This window comes from Piliocolobus tephrosceles, chromosome 17 (assembly GCF_002776525.5).
Source record: "Piliocolobus tephrosceles isolate RC106 chromosome 17, ASM277652v3, whole genome shotgun sequence".
NCBI lineage: Eukaryota > Metazoa > Chordata > Mammalia > Primates > Cercopithecidae > Piliocolobus > Piliocolobus tephrosceles.
Window position 1 is genome coordinate 26266932 of NC_045450.1, and position 26907 is coordinate 26293838.

A 26907-nucleotide genomic window follows, 5' to 3' on the forward strand; every position below is an offset into this window, starting at 1 on the left:
ATTAGTCTGTGGTTCTTTGCACTATCTTTGGTTTTGTTAACAGAGTGATGTTAGCTTCATAAAGTGAACTGCAAAGTTTTCTCTCTTCTTCTATTTTCTGAAAAAAACATGCTAATTCTTATTTAAATATTTGGTGAAATGTTCCAGTAAAACCATCTGGACCTGGAGATTTCTGTTTTGAAAGTTTTTATTTATAAACTCAATTTCCTTAGTAGTTATAGGGATATTCAAATTACTTATTTCGCATTTGGTAAGTTGTGGCAGTTTGGGCTTTTAAAAAAACGGATCTGTTTCATCCAGGCTGTCAAAGTTATGTGTGTAGAGTTGTTTGTAGTATGCTCTTACTATATTTTTGATGTCCTCAAAGTCTGCAGCAACATCCTCTGTTTCATTCCTGAATTGGCATTTTGTTTCTCTCCTCTGTCTGCTCTCTCTGTCACTCTTGCGAGAGGTTTGTCAATTTTATCTTGTCAAAGAACCAGCTTTTTTGTTTCATTGATTCTATTACTTTTTGTTTTCAATTGTATTGATTTTTGCTCATCTTTCTTTTGCTGGCTTTGGGCTTATTTTGCCCTTCTTATTCTAGGTTCTTGGGATGAGAGCTGATTTGACTTGAAACATTTCTCAATTAGATCCTATTGGTTGATGATGTTGAATTCTTTTATATCTTTGGTGATTTTCCATTTGGTTGTTCTATTAATTGTTGAGAAAGCTATATTGAAATATCTAATTATAGTTGTGAATTTTCCTATTTCTCCTTTCAGCTACATCAAATTTTCCTTTACAGATTTTCAGCTCTGTTGTTTGGTGGATACACTTTTAGGATTGCAATGCCTTCTTAGTGGATTGACTCTTTTATCATTATTTAATGTCTGTTTCTGGTCATTTTATTTGCCTGAGTCTACTTTATGTAGTATTAATATAACTAGTCCTGCTTTCTTTTCATTAATGCTTACATGAGAGATGATTTTCATCCTTTTACTTCCAGCCTATCTATCTCATCATACTTGAAGTGAGTTTCTTATAGACAGCACATAGTTTTGGGTCACATGTTTTAAATCCACCTGACCAATTTCTGGCTTGTAATTGGTGTATTTAAATCATTTACATTTGAAGTGATTATTGATATATTATGGCTTAAGCCTGCCAACTAATTTTGTTCTTTCCTACTTGTTCTGTTTTTGGTTTCTCTTTTTTTTTCTTGCATTCCCATGGGTTTCTCAAACAATTCTTGATTTCTCTATAGTGATTTTGAGTGTATCTCTGTATATAGCTTTTTTAGTGGTTGCTCTGGGTCTTACATTATATATACATAACTAATCACAGTCTATTGGTGTCAACATTTCAGTAAAGCATAGAAATCTTGGCTCCTTTTGTGACCCTTTACCTTCCTTCATTTATAACATAATTGTCTTAAATATTTCCACTGTATACATTTAGAATCACATCAGACTATATTATGATTTCTGCTTCAACCATCAAACATAATTTAGAAAACTCAAAAGGAGAAGTAAAGTTTCTCTGTCCATTTTTCATTCATTCTTTCTTATATTCAAAACTTCCCTTTTTCAAATTTCCATTTTGTTTAGAGAACTTCCTTTAGCCTTTCTTTTAGGGTAGGTCTGCCGGCAACAAATTTTCTTAGTTTTTCTTCATTTGAGGATGTTGTGATTTCGCCTTCATTTCTGAAGTATATTTTTGCCGCATATAGAATTTTAAGTGGATAGTTCTTTTCTTTCAGCATTTTCATTTTCTTTTTCTTTGAAAATGTTGTGCCACTTCCTTCTAGCCTCCATGGTTTCTGATGCAAAATCCACCGTTGCTTGAAATTTTTTCTCTGTAGTTAGGGAGGATGTTATTCTCTCACTGTGTTTTTGTTTATTTGTTTGTTTGTTTTAACTTTAGTTCTTTTTCAAGTTTGACTGTGATGTGTCTTGGTATGGATTTCTTTGAATTTATACTATTTTAGAGATTCATTCAGCTTTTGATTCTGAAGGTTTATATCTTTTACGGGATTTGGGAAGTTTTTAACCATTACTTCTTTCAGTACTTTGTCCGGTTTCGCCCTCTTTCTCCTTTACTTCTGGGACTCCAATGTTATACTTTTGGTTATAGTTCTAGAGGTCCTTAAGGCTCTGTACATTTTTTTAAAAGTTATTTTCTCTCTGTTGTTCAAATTAAATAATTTCTATTGTCCTGTCTTCAAGTCCATTGATTCTTTCCTTCATCCCTTCCATTCTGCTGTTGAGCCCCACCATTGAGCTTTCTGTTTTGGTTATTGAATTTTTTAGTTTTAAAATTGCCATTTGGTCCTTCTCTTTCTATCTTCTACTTCTTTCCTGAGACTTTCTGCTTTTCCAAGGGTTTTTGCAACTACTTGTTGAAGCATTTTTATGATGATTTCTAACATTTCTGTCGTTTCAGCATTGGGATCTATTGATTGTCTTTTTTCGTTCAAGTTGAGATCTTACTGGTTCTTGGCATGATACATGATTTTAATTGCAACCTTGACATTTGGGGTATGTTTTGAGACTCTGGATCTTGTTTAAACCATCTGCTCTAACTGATTTCCTTTCACATCATTCTGGCAAGGTGGCTTTGGCGAGGTGGAGCCTCTGCCCAGTTACTTCCAGGTAGGGGTAGAAGCCTAGGTTTCCCGCTGGGCGAGTGTATTAATCCGTGTAATTTATAAAGGAAAGAGGTTTAACCAACTGAGTTCAGCATGGCTGAGGAGGCCTCAGGAATCTTATAATCATGGCGGAAGGTGAAGAGGAAGCAGGCACCTTCTTCACAAAGCTACACACGAAGGAGAAGTGCCAAGTAAAGGCAGAAGAGCCCCTTATAAAACCAGCAGATCTCATGAGAACTCACTATCACAAGAACGGCATGGGGAAACCACTCCCACGACCCAATTACCTCCACCTGGTCTCTCCCTTCACACATGGAGATTACTGGGATTACAATTCAAGGTGAGATTTGGGTGGGGACACAAAGCCTAATCATATCAGCCACCACTGACATTCAGGATGGAGATGGTTCCTGGTTCTTACCAGGTGAGGGTGGGGGTGGGAGTTCAGACTCCCCATTAGGCCTCTGCTGATACCTGGCTGGGAGGGGCCCAGGGGCCTCATCACTGCTCCCCACACATCACTGACACCATGGGGAGAGAGATGTTCTTATTACTGCAAGGCAGTGGCAAAACTCCTAACTCTCCACCAGTTCTCCTCTGACACAATCCCTGCAGGGAGAAAGAGGGGCACCTTGTTACTGCCCAGCAGAGATGAAAGTCCACCTGGCGATTGTCACCAAAATCTAAGCACCCCATTCCCTTGCCGGCATGAGTGTGGGTGAAGCCACAGTTGTTTTCCTTTCTGTAATGTGTGACTGGAGTAGTGAAGTTATTGTTAAATGTTTTCTGTCTCAGTGGGCTGACCCTTTCTTGGTCCTTTGCCTAGAGAAAGCGGACTTCGGTTGGGCATTTTTTTTAATCCTGCCCTTTTGGCATTTCTGAATTGCTGACTTCTTCAGCTCCAAATCTGGGCTATATAACACAAAAAGAACCCAGCAATGTGTTGTTTTCTTGGTCCCTAACCAGCCTACTGTCTTCTTCCCACCTTTCAGAGTCTTCTGATGTCTGTTTTATCTTTAGGTCCAATGATTTTAGCTGCATTGAGCAGGAGGAATAGGGAGAAGCATGTCTACTCTGTCTTCTCAGAATTGGAATCCTTAGTGTTTGTTTTTTAAGATTATATCCTCTTCTATCCCAGAATACCAGCTTCATGAAAATGGGAGCCTTGTTCACTTCATTACTATCCTTGTTCACTTCACTACTATCCGTTAGCACTTAGAATGGTGCCTGGCACATAGTAGGTGCTCAGTAAATACTTGTGGAATGAACGGATAAACACAGATAAAATAGAAGCAGACAGAAAAAGACAGATATGAAAACATAGCTCTGATTTTAGCGTGGGTGAGAGGCTATATCCATGAGCCTTCATCTCCCTCTTCCTCTCAACCCCCAGGGCCCCAACGCGCCCACCAAATACACAGTTTGAAAACTTCGGGGCCAGAACACCTGCTGGTTTTAGCAGCTTGCACTTCTGAACTGGCACAGGGAGGTGCGTGGGTGATTGGCCTGGTTTCCGGAGCCAAGAGCAGATTGGACACCATAGGAAGAAAAGGGGAGGGTGGTGACAGGGGTTGTGGATTCTTCATCCCCTGGGAGCAGCAGGGGCAGAGGGACACAACGGGAGCAGATTTAGAGACACATGGACACCACTTTGCAACCTACTCCAGGCCCTACCCAGCGGGGAGGTTGTAACGGATCACTAAGGAAGGCTGCCCTGGCTGCCTGCAGACCAGAGGGGTACAGACTCACCATGTGGGGCAGGGCTGGGCGCAGATGCATAATCCAGGCCACCCTCAGGGCCCAAGAGCCGATGGGACTAGCCACATCCTTTTCCCCAACCCTGGTCTTAGAATAAAGGAGACCACAGCCATCTGCCTCGGGTGGATGAGGAAGGGCAAACTTGCTGCTGATCACACAGCCTCTCAGCAGAGATATCAGCACACACACCCACTCCAGTTGTCTCTGGGGCCCAGGCTTTGGTAGGGTCACAGCGGCAGACTCAATCCGTTAAGGGATCGGCCTGCTGGAACACCAGCTAACCCCTGCATCGAGGGAAGGGGCCGCCTGGGGTCCCCAGAGGGGAAAGAGGTTGGTTTGCTATTTCCACATATTCATGGAGACTAGAAAGGAGGGAGGGATATCAGTGAGGCCTGTATTCCACAGGGACAGGGCCCCAGAAGCAGAAAGGGGCCACTAGGACAGGAGTGAGAACCTTCCCTAGATCTGGCCCAACTTGCTGCTCTCTTGCTGTGTGACATGGGCCAAATTGCTGAACTTCGCTGGTCCCTCCAGCTCTTATAATCTTCCACACCACGATGTCCCACTACCCTCAGTCTGCAGAGTGAATGCTTGAGATAAGATTTCACTGTGTGTGCAGCAGTAGGAGGAGACCTTTTTCCATTCCTCTCCAGGTTGATCAAATGCAAAACAGAAGCAGAAAGTGCAGGGCTAGCTTTCCACACTCCTGCGGTCACCAGGAAAGCTGACATTCCAAGCAGGGGCCACACACTCAAATTCCTGCAAGGTCAGGCAGATGATGACTAAGTGAGGAAGCATGGGTAAATGTAAGGCAATAGGGCGCGGTGGGGACTGGGGTGAGCTGGAAACCAGATGCCTAGCTAAAGGTTCAGCCATTCTCAGCCTTATCTGCAGGCTGCCTGGTGGCAATGCTGGTTAGGCAGGAACAGATCTGCCAATGATCACAAACCGGAAACCTGGACTTTTATGTAGAAGTTTTACCATTTTAGATGTTAGAAACAAATCCAAACTTTTATAAGACACAATGGCAGGCCTAAGAAAACATCTGCAGTCTGGGTTCAGCCCCGGCTGCGTGCAGTTCACAGCATCCAAGGCTAATTGTGTGGCTTTCAACCTGTGTCCTGGTCCCTGAAGGAGGATGGCAGCCCCTCTCCTGGGGATCAGTGACAGGACCAGGCAGCTCGGGGCTTGTAAAGTGCCTCTCACTGTGCACAGCACAAAGTAGGTGTCGTAACCTTAATCTTTTTTTCTTTCCTTTTTTCTTTTGAGGTAGAGCCTCCAGCCCAGACTGGAGTGCAGTGGCACAAACACAGGTCACTGCAGCCTCAACCTCCTGGGCTTGAGTGTCCCTCTCACTTTACTCTCCTGAGTAGCTGGGACTAGAGGTGTGCACCACCACACCCAGCTAATTTTTTTATTTTTTATTTTTTTAGAGATTGGGTCTGGCTATGTTGCCCAGGCTGGTCTTGAATTCCTGGCCTCTGGCGATTCTCCCACCTTGGCCTGCCAAGGTGCTGGGATTACAGGTGAGCCACTTTGCCCTGCCTCAACCTTAATCTGATCCACTTGGTCCCTGCCCCCTTAAGCCAAGCAGCTGCTTGGGTGCCCATCAGGGTCCTGACCTGACATTGTCACAGGTAGAGAGAGCTGAGACACGGCGCCAAAAGGAGGAGTGGGCAGGAGGACTCGCACTCACCGAGCACACTCTGTGCTGAGTGCTCCACATGCATTGATTCACTCGCTCCTCGTGTTGGTTACTGTCTCCAAAGCTGGCCTCCAGGGAGCCACACCTCCCGTGGTTCATGCCTCCCCTTGAAGTTGGCCCTGTCACTTGCTCTTAACCAACAGAATGCAGCAGGAGTGACACTGTGTGACTTCTGAGGTTGGCTCATGCAGATCCTGTGGCTTCCACCTGGGTCTCCTGGAACACTCACTCTTGAGATAGTCTCTCCAGGTACCCAGCCTCCACACTGTGTGAAGCCCCTCCGGCCACCAGCCACCGCCAGCCGGCACCAGCTGCCAGCGTCGTGAGGTGCCACCTTGGAGGTCTACCCCAGCCATGCCCAGATGACCTCAGCTTCAGCTGACATCCAACTGAAGCTTCAGGGAAGACCCCAGCAAGCACCAGCCAGCTGAGCCTGGTCCACCACCAAACGTAAGAACAAATAACAACGCCTTTTTACCAGTTACTATTATTACTACATAATAAGTCATTTTTACTAGATTTGGGGGTGATGTGTACACCTCAATAGAGAAATGAACACAATTCAAGAGACCCCCATGAGGCGGAAATTCAGGCTGTCCCATTTTCCAGCTGAGGACACAGAGGTGCAGAGGAGGTAAGTGACTTGGCCAAGGTCCACAGCTGATGAGGGGCAGGGGCAGGATCTAAACCCAAACTGTCTGATTCCAGGGGCCACACCGTCGACTGCCCCTCCATGCTGCCACGGTGGCCCAGCAGTGTGCGTCGGGGTGAGATTTGAACCTCTCAGGCTGTCAGACTCTTAACTATGGGGACCTTCTACTTCTTCTTTTTTTTTTTTTTTTGAGACGGAGTGCCGCTCTATTGCCCAGGCTGTAGTGCAGTGGCGTGATCTCCACTCACTGCAAGCTCTGCCCTCGGGGTTCCCGCCATTCTCCTGCCTCAGCCTCCCAAGTAGCTGGGACTACAGGCGCCCGCCACTGCGCCTGGCTAATTTTTTTTTGTATTTTTAGTAGAGACGGGGTTTCACAGTGTTAGCCAGGATGGTCTCGATCTCCTGACCTCGTGATCCGCCCGTCTCGGCCTCCCAAAGTGCTGGGATTACAGGCGTGAGCCACCGCACCCGGCCTACTTCTTACAAAGGTGTCCCTCTAAGAAGCTGGCACTCAACAGGTTTTGAGCACCTCAAAACCCCTTCAGCTTCCAGAGCCCCTGCAGCTTGTTCTTCCCTGCTGCGCAGGAAGACAGAGGCTGGTGCCATCTCTTCTCGGAGCTGTTCTCCTCTCCAGTACCAGGGGAGGGAGCAGGGGAGGCTCTCGGGCCAGAATTTTGACAAACGGCCTCACACATATTAAACAAGAGAGATGACATGCTATAGCCCTGGTGAGGCCCCAGATGTGAGGGATGAAAAATGGGCTGATCCATCTCACAGGTCTCAGTGACAGGGAGAAATGGATCCACCCTAAAAGGGGCTGCACACTGGGCCTCAGGCTTTAATAAGTCCAATGAGAATTTGGTGCTCCTTGGGAGGCCAGCCCCTAAGGAAGGAGCAGAGGAGCAGGGCAGAAGGCCCTGCCTTCCAGGGAAAGAATGTTCCTCTGGCTGACACCAGCAGGCTTGACTTGAGACACTGAGCACAAGAGGAGAGAGCCAGGGCCTTCTGGAGAGAGGGACTAAGGGGCAGGAACCAGTTCCCACCAGGGCAAGTGATTCAACCTTTCTGACTCTCAGCATCTGCATATGCAACACGAGGTTACTGCATGTGCTAAACTTCATATCAGTAGCATGATATTGCTCATGTTAAATTTCATATCACTAGCATGATATTGCATGTGTTAAATTTCATATCAGGAGCAGCAATATAAGAGCTGGTGTTTACTAAGCACACACCATGTGTGGAACATCATGGAAAGCACATCAATGAACTCTCTTATTATTACCCATCTTCTCAGAGAGAGGCTTCCAGTATGGCTGTGGAGCCCGACTGCCTGGGTTTGAATCCCAGCCCTACCCTTCACAGCTGGATGACCTCAGGCAGGTTACTTAAGTTCTCTGTGCCTCCATGAAATACCTACCTGATTCTCAGCACATCAGTGCTCAGTAAATCTAAGAAATTATTACACACATGGTCAACACTCACAAATGTTAGTTCCCTTCCTTTGTGCCCTTCCAAGGTCAAGGTCTCAGAGAGGAACAGGTGCAGGAGGAAAGGTTGGGTAAAGGGAGGTCAGAGCCTCATCTGGCTTCCCTGGGATTGTTCTACTTAAAGGGATTGGGGCCAGGGTTAATGGGCCAAGGTCCCTTCAAGGCAAATGCTTTTGGTTTTAAAAGGATGGAGTTGAGCAGAGAGTGGAGATGGAGTTGGGGTGATCACTGAACTGAAATAGGATCTTTTAAAAATTGTAATCATAGTCCCTCCTGCTCCATTCTGAGATGCTCTCTCACCTCCAGGTCCTTGGACCTGCTGTTCCCTCTGCCTGGCACCCGTTTCTCTCCTGTTTTGCCTTCGAAATTCTTCCTGGGGACCCGCCCCACCCAAAGCTGTGTCAGTCAATGCCCTTCTTCTGTGCTCCTGCAGCTGCCTGTGAACTCCCCTCGCCACACACATCTACATCACAGCACAGTTCAGATACGGCTGGTTCACACGTCTCAATCCCTGTTGCAACGCTGTCTCAGCACTGCTGCATCCCCAGCACTGAGAAGAACAGCTGTCCTAGAGGAAGTACTCAGTGAATATGTATTAAATGACTGAACGGATAAATGTTCTCCAACTACCAGCCCCAGACCTGGATGCCCTGTGTGGTGGACAACTGTGGTCTCTGTCTTTCCAGCCTGAAGAGACTTCACCTCCTTCTCTTTCTGTCCAAGGGTTTGGGTGAAGCTAATGCCACTCTCTGGACCATGTGACTCAGGTCATTCCAGTCTCCCTCAGAGTCTAAATCATTGGTTCAGGTTTGGTCACATGACTTAAGCTAAGCCAATGAAAGTCATAACCAGGATTTTAGCTGGAAGTATGGGAAAGAAACCCCATCTCTCTGCTGGTATTGCTACATTTTTAAGATGGAAGTCTGGCACTCCAGCCTGGGTGACAGAGCAGAGACTCTGTCAAAAAAAAAAAAAAAAAAAAAAAAAAAAAAAGGAAGCCTGGTCTGTGCGTTGTGATCATCTTTGCTAGCATCTTTGCTAGCACTGGGGAAAAAGCTGTTTGAGAATGAAGCCAACACTAATTCAAAAGGAAGAGAGACAAGAGAGAGACAAGATAAGGAGAGGGCATGACTGGGTTCCAGATGAAATCTGGTCACCTGGATCCAGCTGTGCCTGAAGCAGACTTTGTGGTAGCTCACACAGCATCTATTCCATCCACTCACCATTTGAGAGGTTTTGACTCATTCTTAGCTCCAGAGGTGGGCTTGGTCAAGCTAAGGGAATAAGCTCATGACATTCTCCCAGCTGTGGCAATGATTAAGGAGAGAGAACATGACCTAAGCCCACCAGAGGGAAGTTTGGGACTCTAGTCAATATTGCAGAACAAGAAGCCCTTTCTCTCCTACAAGGGAAGGAGGATTTACCCAGCCTTAGGAAGAGCTCTCCCCAACAGGGAAGCCAGCCCAGCAACAAAGTAAACATGTGGAGGGCGCCAAGCTCAGATGACTACACAGAGGAAGAGAACTCAGCCCTTCTGACCTCAGTGACTCTGGATCAAACATGTCCTGAAGTCCACACCATAGCTGTGCTTGTCCTTTCCATGAACCAATGTATGATATCTCCTTACTTAGACTGATGTGAGTAGGTTTTTCTGTTACAACCCAGAGCACCTTAACTGTTCTACCTGGACTTTCCAGTTACACAAACAAATGAATACCCCTTGTTCACTTAAGCTTGGGATTCTATCACTGGTAAGCAAAAGAACCCTGACTAATCATGCCTTTCATACACATACCCCGCTTTGAGGTGCTGACCTGTTCCCTGTATTCAGAGTCTCTCACTGGAGTCCACCTACCCCATGGGACCATCCAGAACCCTCCACAGCTCACCTAACTTCAGGTCTTGCCAGCTTCCATCTCCAACCTTCCATAGCATGCCTCTTAGGCAGGGGTAGGCAGAGGGCCAGAGAGTAAGTATTTTTGACTTTGTGAGCCATTCAGTCTCTGTCACCACCGCCCAGTGCTGCCATCTCAGTGTTAAAGCAGCCATGGATAATACAAAACAATGACAGTAGCTGTGTTCCAAGAAAACCTTATTTATGGACATTGAAATTTGAATTTCATGTAATTTTCACATGTCACAAAACAGCATTCCTCTTCCTTTGATTTATTTTCTTAGCATTTAAAAATCCAAAAGCTATCCTTAGCTTGAGGGCTGCATATAAACAGGTGGTGGGCCAGATTTGACCCACAGGCCCTAGTTCGCCAATCTCTGCCCTGGGGTCTCAAAGTGCCTTTGGACTGCAGTCCTTCCAACTCTCCCCATTTCTCCCACCACCCCACCCCACTGGGCTGAGCTGCGGAAGTCCCAGCATGCCTTGGGCCTCTGGTGCCTGAAGCTGCTCTTGTCCTGAAGGTCAAAGCCACTTACCAGAAGGACCACCCGTAATCCCAGGAATGGGGTCTCCAGTCTTCAGGGCCGAGGCTTACGGTGACCTGGAACACTTGTGTGTACATCATGTGGGCGACCATTCCCAGGAGGCCTGCGGGGCAGAGAGCAGAGAAAAGCGTCAGGAAGTAAGGAAGGGCTTTGTCCTCACACACCCACGGCCTCTCTGCTGCCTGCCTGCCTATGGTCACTGTGGAGAACAGGGACCCCTGGGTAAGGGAGGTCAGCAGGAACAGAGCTTGGGAGGCCAGACAGGATAGTTCTCTTTTCTTTCTTTCTTTGTGTTTTTAAGACAGGGTCTTGCTCTGTTGCCAGGCTGAAGTGCAGTGGCACGATCATAGCTCACTGCAGCCTCCAACTCTTGGGCTCAAGCAATCCTCCCACCCCAACTGCCTGAGTAGCTGGGACTACAGCCGTACACTACAATGCCTGGCTACTTTTAAAAACTTTGTGTAAAGATGGGATCTCACTATGTTGTCCAGGTTGGTCTCAAACTCCTGAGCTCAAGTGATCCTCCGGCCTTGGCCTCCCAAAGTGCTGGGATTACATGCATGAGCCACCACTTCTGGCCCAGAGGTTAGTGGTTTTCTAAGTCAGACTAAGGGGCTTGAGTTTGGGCCAGAAGGCAAAGGGGAGCCCTGAAAAAAATTTAAGCAAAGGAGATGCAGAGTCAGATCTGTGTATAGGTCAGCGAACTCTCTGTAAAGGGCCAGGGAAGCAAATATTTCAGGTTCCGTGGGCCACATGGTCTCTGTTGGAACTACTCAACTCTGCTGTTGTAGCACCAGAGGAGCTGCAGACAATACAGAAATGAGTGAGCATGGCTCTATTCCAATAAAACTTTATTTACAAAAACAGGCATTGGGGCAGATTTAGCCCACAAGTCTTAGTGAGTCATGAAATCAACTTCACGGATTTTTTTGTTTTTAGCCTGTTGCCTAGGCTGGCATGATCATAGCTCACTGCAGCCTCAACCTCCTGGGCTTAAGTGATCATTCCATCTCAGCCTCCTAAGTAGCTGGGACTAGAGGTGCATGCCACTATGCCAGCCCAATTTTTTGTATTTTCGTTTTTGTAGAAATGGGGGTCTTGCTATGTTGCTCAGGCTGGTCTCAAACTCCTGGGATCAAGAAATCTTCCCACATCAGCCTCCCCAAGTGCTGGGATTAGAGGCTAAATTGTTTATATTTAAAGCATTTTCCCCCATCTAGTAAGATGAGCCAGCTGTAGAGTGGGCTTTGGCTGGGGTTGGGGGACCATTATTTTCTCAGTGTTTTGTAGACCTTCTACTCTTTTAAGACAGAGGAGAGAGAACTGCCTGGCTGCTAATGGGAGAAAGGGTTCCCCAAAAGCCTATCATATTTCTCTTAGTACTAGTGAGCTTGAGCATTTTTCACATTTATTAACCACTTCTATTTCTTCTCCTTTGAATGTCTGTATCTTTTGCCAATTTTCTTTTTGTTTTTAAAAATCTTTTTCCTTATCAATTGGCAGGAATTCTTTGTATGTTCTGAATATTAATCCTGTCTGCTGCATAGATTACATTTTTAAAAAAAATTAATAAACTTTTTTTTTTTTTTTTGAGACTGAGTCTTGCTCTGTCACCTACGCTGGAGTGCAGTGGCTCCATCTGGGCTCACTGCAAGCTCCACCTCCCAGGCTCAGGTGATCCTCCCACCTCAGCTTCATAAATAACTGGGACTACAAGCACGCACCACCACACCTGGCTAATTTTTGTATTTCCTCTGCTGCTTTTAAGGGACACTTTTATACCATATTCTAAGTCCCACAAATACACGGGTGCACTTCCTAACTTGTCATTCTGTCCCACTGATCTTTCTCTGTGTTTCTGCATCAGTGCCACACTGTTTTAATCACTGTAACTTTACAATACAATCTGTTTTCTGAAGGGACAAGTCTCTCCTCTTTATTACTGCCCAGTGCTGAGTCTCTCTGGAATTGAAGCTGCTTCCACTCAGAAGGGTGCTGACCCCTTTCTTAGTCTTCTGCCAGTTCCTTTTCTGAGGGCTGGAATATTCATGAGAAGGACCACTCCTTATGCCGGGATAGTAGGAGCACAACAGTATTTTAATACGAAATCTCCCACCCAGAAGCTGGACTTAGCCCGTTGGCAAAATAATTAATTTTCTGAGCTATTAGTTTAGAAAAGCATTGATTCCTAAATTAAATTCTATTTGTTCCCAAATATGAAAGACCATGCTTTAAGGAAATTCAATAAGTAACAATTACAGTTCACGTAAAGATACCTTGGTGGAACTCTCTGATTGCATTTTAAAGATTCTGCTTCAAAAATCTGACCCTTGACTATGTTTTTAAAGCATGTTAATTCTGTAAAGCAAGGTCCACCCCCAGCATCTGTCCTACAAATCCTCATCAGAAGGAATAATTTCCAACTCATCTGAATTAAAAAGTGACTTTTTGGTGAGTTACTGCACCTCCTGAATTAGAGGAGACTAAATGAATGAGGCTTTCCTGCTGCCGTGATTACTTCCTGGCTTGGACTCACACCAGGAAACCCACAGCTGTAAATCTCTCCTTGTGGTTTCTGGAATCTCCCAACTCCTGAAACTATAAATGGAATTCCCAACCGGTGTGGTCAGGTGGGTACGGTTCCTCCAGGCCCCAAGGAAACCTTGGAGAACACTGGAAATGGGGGGATGTTGGGTAGGGGGCCAGAGCTGGGCTGGGTGTGGTGCTCCCCAGAACTTACAGCAGGAAGAGCTGTCATGACTCCTAGCCCTGCCCTCAGCTAGTCCAAAATGAGGAAGCTGAATTCTGTTAAGTCCAGGAGTGTTGAGTCCAGGGGGGCTGAGAATTAAGAGACAACGTCAAGCGCATCACAAGGTGAGCCCAGAGGAAAGCAGAGCCAGGAAAGTGAAAGAGAGAGCCCAGCTTCCAGCTCTGTCACTGATATGGTGTGGATCTGTGTCCCTACCCAAATCTCCCATTGAATTGTAATCCGCAGTGTTGGAGGAGGGGCCTGGTGGGAGTTGACTGGATCATGGGGGCAGATTTCCCTCTTGCTGTTCTCGTGATAGCGAGTGAGTTCTCATGAGGTATCTGGTTGTTTAAAAGTATGTAGCACCTCCTCCTTCACTCTCTTCCTCCTTCTCCAGTTGTGTAAGACATGCCTGCTTCCCCTTCACCCTCTGTCGTGATTACAAGTTTCCTGAGGCCCCCCAAGCCATGCTTCCTGTACAGCCTGCAGAACCATGAGCCAATTAAACCTCTTTTCTTTACAAGTTACCCAGTCTCAGGTAGTTCTTTATAGCAATGTGAGAACTGACTAATACAGTCACTTACCAGCTTTGTAACATTGGGTAGGTTGACTTTCTGGGCCTCAGTTTCCTCACCTGTCATATGGGGATAATAATAGTACCTACCTCATAGACTGGTATGAGGATTCAGTGGCTTATATTTATAAAGCACTTAGAACAGCACTGGGAACAAAATAAGCTCCACAGAAGTTTCTTGAATGAATGAATGAAGAATGTACTCCTAAGACTCACAATGTAGGCCCACTAGGCTGTATGAGGCTCTTGCCTCAGCCTTCTGAGTAGCTGGGATTACAGGCGCCCGCCACTATGCCCGACTAATTTTTGTATTTTTAGTACAGATGGGGTTTCATCATGTTAGTCAGGCTGGTCTTGAACTCCTGACCTCAGGTGATCTGCCCACCTCGGTCCCAAAGCACTGGGATTGCAGGTGTGAGCCACTGTGCCCGGCCTTGAAATGCCTATTCTCTATCTAAGCAGGGATAGCAAGCATACAGGTGAAGGGCCAGGTCTGCTATTCAAGGAGTAGTCAGAACCGAAGACTTAAATGTGTGAATCATATGTGAATGATAAATAACACAGTGTGCCTAGAAGAGGTCACCTGAGAGACTGTAGGAAGAGGAGAGAGAAGGGTCCCAAGAGATAAAGCCAACATCTGATCTTAAGCAAAGTAGGAAGGACCAGCAAAGATAACTGAGGCAGAGTGGCCAAGGAGGGCTGAGGGAAAACCAGTGTGGGGTTGTCAACTGCCAGAGGTTTAGAAGAGGAGGAGGGTAAATGGTAGAGAAAGCTTTCAAAGCATAATGCTATCTGGGGAAGTGGGAAAATGGGGTGATAGCTGGGGAGGTCCTGGGGCTCAGGAAGGCATTTTATTTGTTTATTTAAAAACATGTACATGTAATACATCTATCTTTTGTGTGCATGTGTGTGTGTGTGTGTACAGGCAGTGTCCCGCCATGTTGCCCAGGCTGGTCTCAAACTCCTGGCCTCAAGCAACACTCCAGACTCAGCCTCCCAAAGCTCTGGAATTACAGGCATGAGCCACCGTGCCTGTCCGGGAAGGCGTTTTAACAATGGGAGATAGAGAATGTCTCCACGCCCCTGCAGAATGATCAGGCAGAGAGGGAGAGATGGACAGAGCAGGGGAGTGAGAGGGCAATTGTGGAAGCAAGGTCCAGAGACAGCCAGAAGGTGTGAGGAGGTTCTAGAAAACATTGGAACTGGCTTTTGATGGGAATTGGGATGCGTTACCCAAGGGAGCAGGAGGACAGCGTCTGAGTGAGACCCAAGTTTCGTTTGATTTTTTGTTTTTTAAGGCAGGCTCTCGCTCTGTTGCCTGGGCTGGGGTGTAGTGGCACCATCAGAGCTCACTGCAGCCTCGCCCTGCTGGGCTCAAATAATCCTCCTGGCTCAGCCTCCTGAGTAGCTGGGACTATAGGCAAGTACTGCCATGCCTGGCTAACATTTTTATTTTTGTAGAGACAGGGTTTCATTATGTTGTCCAGGCTGGTCTTGAACTCCTGGCCTCAAGAGATCCTCCTGCCTCAGTCTCCTAAAGTGCCGGGATCCGGGCAGGAGCTCCTGTGCCTGCTGGATCTGAGTTCTTGAGCAGATTAACCCACCTCCTCTCCAGCAAGCGAGAGACAAGGTCACCAGCTGAGAGCGAGGCGGCCGACTGGGGAAGTGGGGGTTGAGGAGCAGTGAGGAGAGTGTGTGAAATAGTCTTTTCTGAGAGTGGGGAAGCACAAACATGCTGTGGCAGTGCATGCGGCTCTCAGGGCAGTGTTGCTTGTTGTGTGAGATCCGTGCTCATGAATTTAAAATGAGCCCAGGCAGCGTGGCTGTGGGATTCAGGTAGGGAGAGACAAGTTGGCCTGGTGACACCTGTCAGGGCCTCTTGAGTCCAGAGGACACACAGGAATGCCAACCCGAGATGCCCCAAATCATCTTTTGCTTGAACACTGGGGAGAGGGATGGCAGGTTCCTCGGCCTCCCTTGAGGTGGGAGTGGACCAGAGCCCACGTGACCCCCGCCAAGGGGACAGTCTCCCACCTGGAGCTACCCCTGGGTGAGGACATAGAGCAGCGGTGACAATCCCAATTCCAGGATTCCCCCTGCCTCTGGCCTGGGTCCCTTTGGCAGGGTTTGGATGCTTTATGCGAATGTCACGCTCCATTTAATTGAGATACCAGGGAGGTAGCTGATTAATTGATTTATAATAGAGTTTATTATTAAAGATGCTAAGTTATTACTGAGAACACGCGGTGAGCACTCATGTTTAAATAAATACTCTTGTAGATGCGGGGCATGCGTGTCATGTCCGGGACTTGAGACGCAGAGGGGTTGGTGGGGGCCTGGAGGGAGCTGGAACCAGACAGATGGGGCAGGAGAGCTGCAAAGGGAAACCCCTGACCTTCAGTTGGTCACTGAGCAAATATCAGGCACCTGCTGTGCTTCAGGCCTTTCTACAGGGGTCAAGCGGCCTGTTCTCCCCATGCTCCCATGGGATGGGAGAGGCAGACACACAGACTGGGCACCTCTGGGTATCAGGGCAGTCAAGAGGGGAAGTCCAGGGGTCTGTGGGGTGGGGCAGTCAGAAGAGGCCCCCAGAGAAGGTGATATAGGAGCTGAGAGTGGAAGGGTCAGAAGGAGGAGGAGGAGGGTGGAGCGGGCAGGGGAACCCACACCAGCAGAAACCCACAGGGAAAGTGGTTTGGTGTGGCTGTCACAGGCGGTTAGGTGGGGCACGTGGGAGGTGAGAGATGCTGCTGCAGGGTAAACAAGGACATTCCATGGGAAATTTTAAGCCATCTGAGGAAGTTTGGACTTTATCCTGAGGGCCCGGGGCAGGAATTGCAACTTTCGGAGCAAAGTGGTTGGGTGGAGGAGGCGAGTATGGCTGTGGCCTGAGAACGGGGGAGGACAAGAGGAGCAGGAGGCAGGGAGCCTGGGAGGAGCAGCTGCAGTCCTCCCCACAGGGCAGGCAAGGATGAGGATGGGCCAGACTTGCCAGGTCGCTGAGATGCTGGAGGCAGGGAGCCCCGGGGCACCGGGTACCGCTGAGACCGCTCACTTCCCAGCAAACCGTCAGACACTGAAGAACCCTGGCTCAGGAATGGCAAGGGACTGGGGGAAACTGGGAGCAACTGGGTGAAGCTGTTGGAACTGACCCAATTAATATCAGCCCCAGAACAATCTCCCACGGAAAAAAAAAAAAAAATGTTGAGAAGCTAAAGACTGGTGTTTCATGACACCAATCGACTGGGGGCAGAGGAGAAAATAAATCCCTTATCTGAACATATCTAAAATATGCTAATGTTGGTCACAACGGAGACCAAAGCCTGGCTTTTCCCTGTGCCCTCTGCCCTGGGGGAGCCCACGTGGCCAGGTGCACCTGCACATAAGGCCATCCCTGAGAAGCGGAGCTGACGTTTGAAACTTGCCCAGACCTATTTTTAAAGAACAAGCTATTTTTAGACCCTCTCTTGAGAACCCGAAGCCTCTCTTGGTAGCATATTTCAGGGTTTAAAAAGTTCCTCCTTACACATAACCTAAATCTTTCCAGCTCCAATTTAAGCTAATTTCTTGCTCTGCCCTCTGAGGACCGGGGGAGCGGGTGAGCCAGTTGGTATCTTCTTGAGAGGAGCATTTTGGGGGGTCAGCAGTTACTGAGGTGCCCCCCAACCTTGTCTTGTCTGCACAGATCATTCCAATTTATCTGTCCTTTCTCCAAAGGTCCCCTTTTAGATTAACCAGAGTCATTAGCATCACTGGTTGGAATTCTGCCTTTTAAAGTGAAGTGGCCCAAATCGGAGGTGGCACTTCATGGAGACCTTCCAATTTCAAGTAATGGGTTTACTGAACTTCCACCAGCCTTGTTCAGCTCAGCTGCCCCCATCCAGTCCGGTGGCAGTGAATAGGCTCAGCTCCCCCAGGTGGGGTTCAGAGTGAGCCCAGAGGCCATGGCCCCAGGACCTAGTGGGTCCAGGGTAACCCAGGACAAACTGGTGGTGGGACGGTTTCTGACATTAATGGACATTAATGACAGGCTGCTGGCATTGAGGTAACTAACTAGAAAACACCCATGACCTCAGGGCACAGCTGTCCCAGAAGACTGAGAGAACAGGAGCCCGATTTGGCTTCCGAGATTTCAAAAGCCTACATCCAGGTGTTCCAAGAGAAAGGTTGAGAAGAATACGCAATCAAGCCGAGACAGCGTCTCTTCTCCTTCCACCTGGAAATCAGCTGAAGGTGCTTGCCTGGAGGGGAGTGAGATGCAGGGGAGGAGGAGGAGGAGGGAAAGGGGAGAAGAGTGGGGAGGATGGTAAAGGTCGGGGAATGGGGAGGGGGAGTAGAAGGCAAAAGGGGAGGAGGAGGGGGAGGATAAGGGGGAGAGAAGGGAGAGGAAAAGGAGAAGGAAAGTGGAGAGGAGGAGGGGGAAGAAGAGGAGGAGCGGGGGATGGTTGGTCCTCAGAAGGAATGAGAGGCACTATGTAGATAGGAGCAGGGCTTCCCTAAAAGGCCCCCAGCCTCCACTTCAAGCCCTTTCCATTACATCCCCCGGGAGCCACAGGGAGGTGAAGTTGGCACCCACAAAGGGTCCTTTCCCAGTCTGAGTGGACAGTGGACACCTTGCGAGTTGGGCATGTGCTCACGGACACAGCCAGCACATCCTCGAGGGCTGTTCAAAGAGTGATGTCCACCTGTGCCCACCTGTGTCACCTGTGTCCACCTGTGTCCCTGTGTCACGTGTATCTCCTGATGCCCACCTGTGTCCACCTGTGTTCATCTGTGTCCACTTGTGTCCTGGACACCCCACACGCCTCTTCACGTGGACTAAGCTCCATTTTGGTGGCCTTGTACTCTCACAGGTCCCCCAAGATGAGAATGGGCCTCTCACCTGGAGGATGATGGAGAGAGGACAAGGAGAAAGATCTCGGGCTTGTGACTGGATGGGAATGAGATCCAGGACAGAGGGGAAAGGCACCCTCGGATGTACACACCCTTAAGTTACAATCCTGCCCATCTCATCTCTACCTTCTACATTTCTACCCCAGAAATTCCCATGCTTGAGCCCAGGAGTTCAAGGCTGCGATGAGCTATGATCGCACCACTGCACTCCAGCCTGGGCGACACAGCAAGAACTCAACTTTAAAAAAAAAAAAAAAAAAAAAAAAATTCCCTGGGACAGCCGGCATCCAGGGTGCTCGATCGTGATGGTGGAACTGATGAATGAGGGAATGACCCCGACTCTGCAAGGGATCCTCCCCTGGTGGATGCCCTGGCTTGTCCCCTGCTGAGGACTTTCATGCCCGTTCTCCTTTGATCCCCACAACAGGCCCATTAGGTGTGCATTTCACAGGTGAGAATGAAAGTGGGCTGAGGAGAGGTTAAGGGCCCGGCGAGCTGTGGTGAGTCCAGGAGTAGAGTCCATATCTCTTTTTGGTCCAACCTTCATTCATTCATTCCACATGGAGCTATTGAGTATCTGCTACAAGCCTAACACTGCGCTGAGGGCTGCAGAAAAAGACCAATGGGGCCGGGCGCAGTGGTACAAGCCTGTAATCCCAGCACTTTGGGAGGCAGAGGCACATGGATCACCTGAGGTCAGGAGTTTGAGACCAACCTGGAAAACATGGTGAAACCCCATCTCTACTAAAATACAAATATTAGCCGGGTGTGGTAGCGGGTGCCTGTGATCCCATCTACTCAGGAACCTGAGGCAGGAGAATTGCTCGAACTCAGGAAAGAGAGGTTGCAGATTGTGCCACTATACTCCAGCCTGGGTGACAGAATGAGACTGTCTAAAAAAAAAAGAGACCAATGGAACAGACATGGCCCCTACCCACTGCGAGCTTCTGCTCCAGTGGAAAAGGCAGATACTAGCAAGAAATCACCCTCGAGGGCCATGAGTCAGGGCTTGGGAGGTACAGGGGCCCCTGGAGCCGGAGCCTACAGCTGAGTCCTCTGTTCTGGGGTTCGGGGAAGGCTTCCCTGAGGCAGAATGTTTCAGCAGAGCCTGAAGGAGAAGGAGGAATTAACTAGGTCACAGCTGCCCAAAGTGTGGGGCTCACCCCTCTGGGATGCTTAAGCTCATTTTAGAGCAGGATTTCTAAACCTCAGCACTACTGACATTTGGGGACAAAGAAGGCTTTGATTTCAGGGCTGTCCTGGGTGTTAGCGGATGCTTAGCACCATCCCTGGCCTTGACCTACTGGATGCCAGGGATATGCACCCCCCATCCCCACGTACTCCCAGTCATAAAAACCAGAAATGTCTCCACACATTGGCCAAATATCCTTGTGGTAGGGAGGGCAGGGACAGTGGGGGACAAAATAATCCCCCATTGAATCCACCGTTTTAGATTTTTCATGAATGTTTTTGTTTCTATTTTATTTTATTATTCAGAAAGGGTCTTGCTCTATCACCCAGTCTAGAGTGTAGTGGTACGATAGTCACTCACTGCAGCCTTCAACTCTTGGACTCAAGCGAGCCTCCCGCCTCAGCCTCCTGAGTAGCTGGGACCACAGGTGCTTGCCCCCATGTCCAGCTCATATTTTTAGTTTTTGTAGAGACAGGGTCTCCCTATGTTGCCCAGGGTGGTCTCACACTCCTCCGCTCAAGTGATCCCACCTCACCCTCTCAAAGTGCTGGGATTACAGCGTGAGCCATTGCACCCATCTCCTCACGAACATTTTTACAATGGTAATTTCTTTTTGACAGTTCTTTTGTATTTATTGCAAGTGATACTGGCTTTTCATTTCCGGTGGTGATCTGAAGGTTCCTTTCTGAATGAATTTAGGTTGTGAAAACAGTGAGTGATTTAGAGAAAATGCGAAGTGAACATTGCGCTTGTGGCATGTGGATGTGGCACGGTCACAGGGGGAGATTGCAGACAGATGAAGCAGAAGAGATGCGGAGTTGGATGAGGAGTGGGGCGGAGGTTCCCATCAGAACATGGGGGTGGGCTCTAAAGTGTCTGTGACAGGTCTGGGAATCCCCCAGGGAGGTGCCACATAGGTGCACACACCCGTTCTCTTGGAAGTTCAAGCCCAGCTTTCTTCCAGCCTGGCAACAGATTGGTCTCTCTGGTTGGGCACCAGAGGAAGGGATTGGCTCAACTTTGGGGGCCCATGTGGAGGATAAAGGTCCCTGAATACTAGACGCACACTGTTTGAGGCAAGATGCTTGCATGATGAAAGGCATGGGGGTGGACAGGAGCAGTGGCTGATGCCTATAATCCCAGCACTTTGGGAGGCCAAGGCAGGCAGATCATTTGAGGCCATGAGTTTGAGACCACCCTGGGCAACATGGTGAAACCCCGTCTCTACTAAAAAATACAAAAATTAGCTGTGCGTGGTGGTGGACGCCTGTAGTCCCAGCTACTTGGGGGGCTAAGGCAAGAGAATCTCTTGAACCCAGGAGGTAGAGGTTGCGGTGAGCCAAGATCACGCCACTGCACTCCAGCCTGGGCAACAGAGCAAGATTCCATCTCAAAGAAAGAAAGAAAGAAAGAAAGAAAGAAAGAAAGAAAGAAGGAAGGAAGGAAGGAAGGAAGGAAGGAAGGAAGGAAGGAAGGAAGGAAGGAAGGAAGGAGGGAAGGTATATGGGGCCAGGTGCGATGGTTCACTCCTATAATCCCAGCATTTTGGGAGGCTGAGGCAGGAGGATCACTTGACGCCAGGGGTTCAAGACCAGCCTGGGCAACATTGGGATCCCCGTCTCTACAAGAAAATGAAAGGCAAAGGGTTCTCTGAGATCAATGGGGAGTGTGCAGCATCCTGGGGAAGCCTGTCTTAATTTCCTTCTGTAGTTTGCGCTCATGGGAGACACTGGGTGGACTCCCCCGCCCATCTTCTTTCTCTCCATCTCTCTTGTTTCTGTCTCTTGCTGTCTGTCTGCCACTGTTCTGTGTCTGCCTCTCACTCCCTACCCCCTCTCCAAGACATCTAGTTAAATCTCCCCAAGTGACCAGCAGGAATAGTCACTGTATTCACGACTCCATGGTGGGCCTCCCCCTCTCCTCCTGTTTTGCTCTCGGAGGGCCCTGATCGGCAGAGACGCCTGTGACCGGTCTACGCCTGCAGTGTCAGGCCCCAGCTCACCCTCCGCCAGCTCAGTCTTTGTGCCTCAGCATAGAACTGAGCCCTTTGCAAGCCACCTCGAGAACATTCCTCCCAGCACTACCTTCCATTCCTCTGGTCTCATTTGCTGAAATGCAAATCCAACTCTTCTGGCCAGTTAAGTTTTAAGTGCTCTGAGCTTCCACACTTCCCTGCGGCGACACTGGGATTCCATCCAATTAGTTTCACTGGCCAGGAACTAAGAAAGCTGCCTGTGCACTAAGAAAATGAGAGGATGAGCGGCCACCTTGACAAACGTCCAGAGAGCCAAAATTGACAGCCTCTCTTTACCCCGGGCACTTTACAGTTTGTAAAGCACTGGACCATCCCTTGTCCTATGCAATCCTTGCCTTAACCCAGGAAGGCTAGGTTTCATTACACTCTACTTGACAAATGAGAGTGTAAACCTCAGAGAGGTAAATCAACTCACCCAGGGTAACACAGCAAGAAAGGGGTGTATTTGAGTCCAGGTCTGCCCAACTCCAAGGCCAGGCGTTTTATCATTCCATCACAGTCTCTTCCACTCATTCATTCATTCAGCAAATTGTTTATTAAGCACTTTCTGGATGACAGGCTGTCTTCATGGTTCAGGAAATAAAGGAGTATATAAGACAAAAAGGTCCCCGCCCTCAAGGAGCTGGCAGTTTTATGAAGGAAGATGGGAAAGAAACGCACACATTTAAAAATTCAGAGTTTAGCCAGGCACAGTGTCTCATGCCTGTAATCCCAGCAATTTGGGAGGCCAAGGCAGGAGGATCGCTTGAGGCCAGGAATTCAAACCTAGCCTGGGCAACATAGTGAGACCCCATCTCTACAAAAACAATCAATAAAAATACCTATTAAAATTCATAGTCTAATAAATGCTATGAAGGCAAAGAAGGGGATATGGAAGGTAATGAGTGAGTCAGTTAGTTTAGCCACGGAAGTCAGGGTGAGCCTCCCTGAGAACATGACATTTAAGCTGAGACCTGAAAACTATGAAGGTTCTGGAGGGAGAGAGCCCCAGATGGAGAGAATGGTGAGGCAGGAAGAGACCAAGTGAGTTCACAGTTTCAGACCCAGGGCAGGGAAGGAGTGAGGAGGTTAGGAGTGGGGTGAGAGGTGGGACTGTTGCTATGAGGAGCCCCAAGATGGTCTTGAGCTGTGGGAGGGGTAGGAGTGACACCGTCAGCCTTATCCCATTTGAAAGTGCATGCTGGCTCCACCTCTCTGCAGGCCCTTGGTCTTCTCCTGACTTCTGGCTCTAGGGGGCGCTCTTAGAGGGGCCCAGACACCTTCCACGATAGTGTCTGGCTCTGCGAGGCCCACCTCTGCTCTGGGACAGGATCCAAGATGCGAAGTCTTCAAGATTAGGACCCAGGCCATATATGGCCAGAGTGACAGGCGGACGAAGCTAGAGTGAGGTCATGCAGAAGAATGGAGGGGGGTCTCGGCACCACGCCCCAGTCCACCCTCCGGCGGGTGCTAAGAGCTCCATCAGGGTAAGCAGCTGTGAGATTGCCCAGGGTCAGGCAAATCTAGGGGCAGAGAGGGCAGGGCCCTGGCAGCCCAGGGTATCTCATGCATCTCACTGCCTGGCCCAGGCATCACTGTCTTTGCTCCCACTGGCCCTGGAGTCCCTGCAAAAGACCATCAGTTCTTCTCACCTGTTACATTCCTTGAGCAGGAGCTGGTTTTCTGTCCGTCTTTATTTATCTTATTTACTGTTTTTCTTTTGAGAGCTAGAATCTCACTCTGTCACTCAGGCTGGAGTGCAGTGGCATGATCATAGCTCACTGCAGCCTCAAACTCCTGGGCTCAAGTGATCCTCCCATCTTAGCTTCCCAAGTGGCTGAGACCACAGGCGTGCACCACCATGCCCAGCTAATTTTTTTCATTTTTGTGCAGAAACAGGGTCTTGCTGTGTTGGAACTCTTGGCCTCAAGCATTTCTCCCAGCTCTGCCTCCCAAAGTGCTGGTATTACAGACGTGAGCTGCCACACCCAGCCATCCCGCCTGTCTTCTGAGGAAGGCCTGTGACTCTGGGAGGTGCTCCCAGCAGGGGCTACCTCCGGCTCAGAGCTGGGTTTAGGACTAGGAGACCCCTTCAATCACCAGATATTAAGGCTTAGCTGGTTTTGCAAGCTGCTGAGGAAAAGAGGCAAGAGAAGGGGAGGCTCCAGAGGAAGGGGTGGCTCTAAGGAGGCCCTGGGTGAGCAGCCTGGGCTGAGGCTCCCCAAGTCTGCACCTGCCTGCCCTGACCAGGCTCAGATGTGAAGCCACAGAGACCCCAGGTCACAGGCTCACACAGGCTCAGCCCTGCCCTGTTCTTGAACCAGGCCTGGTCGGGCAGGAAGAGAGAGGTACAGGAGCCACATGGCAGGTGCTCAGTAAATGCTGATTGACTCTCACATAGCCTCTACCTCAGCAGGTCCGGAAGCCCCCAGCCTTTCCATCCCCCGCAATATCACATGGGCAGTAACTAGGGGACAGCTGCTCCCCATTCCAGACAAGGTGTTTTCTGTTCTCTGTCCTCTGGCAGAGTCTGCCAACCCTCCACCTTCCCAGAGACAAATTGTGGGTAAATGCGAACTCACACATTGTCTCAGAATAGCCATTGGGGAGTTTCTGATCCTGGGAAAGGCACACAGAAAAGACAGTTGGTGGGGAGAATTTTCCCAATGTGGAGAATTTCCATCAAGGGAAAGTGTCCTCTTAGGGGCTCTTAGACTCCCCAGCCATCTGCAGCACCGAACAGCCTTCTGCAGGGAGGGGCTGGGAGTCCAGGGAGACAGGAGCAGCTCTTCTGTGTGAAACCAGGACAGGACGCCAGCCTAGACAGGGACCAAGGAAGTCACAGGCATGGAGGACCCTCAGAAAGGGCCAGTGGGAGGCTGGGCATGGTGGCTTACGTCTGTAATCCCAGCACTCTGGGAGGCTGAGGCAGGCGGATCACCTGAGGTCAGGAGTTCGAGACCAGCCTGGCCAAAATAGTGAAACCCTATCTCTATTTAAAAAAATAATAATAATAATACAAAAATTAGCCAGGCATGGTGGCGTGCACCTGTAATCCCAGCTACTCAGGAGGCTGAGGCACGAGAATCACTTGAATCCAGGAGGCGGAGGTTGCAGTGAGTTGAGATGGCACCAGTGTGCTCCAGCCTGGGTGACAGTGAGACTCTATTTCAAAAAAAATTAAAAATTAAAAAAAGAGAAAGGGCCAATGGGAGTGTCAGGTCTGGGAGGGAAGGAGGGTGAATTTGGCAATGGCTGTCCAAACTGAAATGCACTTTCCTTTTGACCCAGCAATTCTACCTCTAGGTATTTACCCTCAGACATATTTGCAAGTGTGGGCAAAATTTATGGACAAGCGTATTCACTATAGCAGAGGATTGGAAACACCCTAAAAGTCTACCAGTAGTGCACTGATAGATTTAGCCATGGCCATGGAAATCTGCATCTCCATCCCTGACCTCACTTCCCACCCCTCTTTCCCTCTCTGGCCTCCTTCTTGTCCCTTGCATACCCCAAAGCATATTCCTGCCCCAGGGCCTTTGCACACACTATTTCCACGGCTTGAGCCATTCTTCCCCCAGACACCCATGTCTTGTTATTTGTTACTATCTCAGGGCTCAGATTCCAGTCCCTTCTGCAAGGGTGACTGTGGCAATTTGGAGGCCATATTCCTTGGGCTTCAGAAATGCCAGGGCAGACTCATCAACTCTGATGAGCCAGAGACCCTCAAGCCAAGAGAAGCCAATGGCCGAGTCGTCTTGACTCTCTCAGATGCGACCCAAGCCAAGTGGACGGGTTGCACACCATTCAGCTTTCCAGTCACAGGGCACTGTCTGCCAAGCCTGCCAAGCTACCATTTATTGAGGTTATGAAGAATGAGGACAACTTCACTCTAAGGTGATGCCATGCCCTGGTGTAATTCTTTCCCCTTAATTGCAATAATCAATAGCATACGGCAGTGGTAACAGGATGTACATGACTATGTTACATAAGATTGTGACACTTCTCTTGCAAGGAAGCTGTCCCTCTTGATGACTTAATGAAGTAGGTAGCCACATTTGAGGTCCACAAGGCAAGGAACTGAAGGTGACCTCCTTGAGCTAAGGGTGGTCTCCAGCCATCAGCCAGCAGGAAACTGAAGCCCTGAAAGAAACCAAAAGGAGCCGAAATCTCCGAACAACCAGGTGATCTTCAAACAGATCCTTCCCTTAGATGGATTGTAAAGGGGAACTCAGCTCTGGCCAGCACCCTGACTGCAGTCTAGTGCAGAGCACCCACTTAAGCCAGGCCAGGACTGCTGATTCACAGAATTGTGAGCTAAGAAATGTGTGTTGTTTCAAGTTGCTAAGGCCATGGCAATATTGTCACACATTTGCAAACACACAGAAGTGGGCTCTGGGCCAGGCCTGACCAGGGCAGGCAAAATGGCTCTGGGGCTGGCTGCTTTCCTCCTGGGTCTGCTGGGGGAGCCATGCCCATGGCCCAAACCAGGCCATGCGTTTGGTCTTGACACCTAACTACCCCACCTGACACTAGTCTCCCAGACATTGAACCCCAGCCTGGCTGTAGTCAGCTTCTCTTTACCAACACCTACGCTCCCCATACACGCAGACACACACATGATGCAGAATAATATAGAGCTTTGAAAACAGAGCAAGCTGAGTCCAATTCCTGACTCCAACATATTTTATGTTCTATATGTGTGTGCTTGAAATAAACATATATTCCCTAGTGTTTTTGAGAAGAAATAGAGTTATATATATAGTTAATAATTGAAACTTATTCATTGTATTGTTCAGTAGCTCAGCTCAC

General features: G+C 48.7%; 1 protein-coding gene across 4 annotated transcripts in view; it reads right to left on the reverse strand.

Annotated features, from left to right (window-relative positions):
• GSG1L (GSG1 like) overlaps positions 1-26907 on the reverse strand; it is a 294726-nt gene that overhangs the window by 42943 nt on the left and 224876 nt on the right. For all 4 annotated transcript variants that reach the window (XM_031934490.1, XM_023192999.1, XM_031934488.1 and 1 more), the window contains one exon: positions 10665-10776. In XM_031934490.1, coding sequence (XP_031790350.1) covers positions 10665-10776 — 112 coding nt within the window. The remainder of the gene's footprint in view (positions 1-10664; positions 10777-26907) is intronic.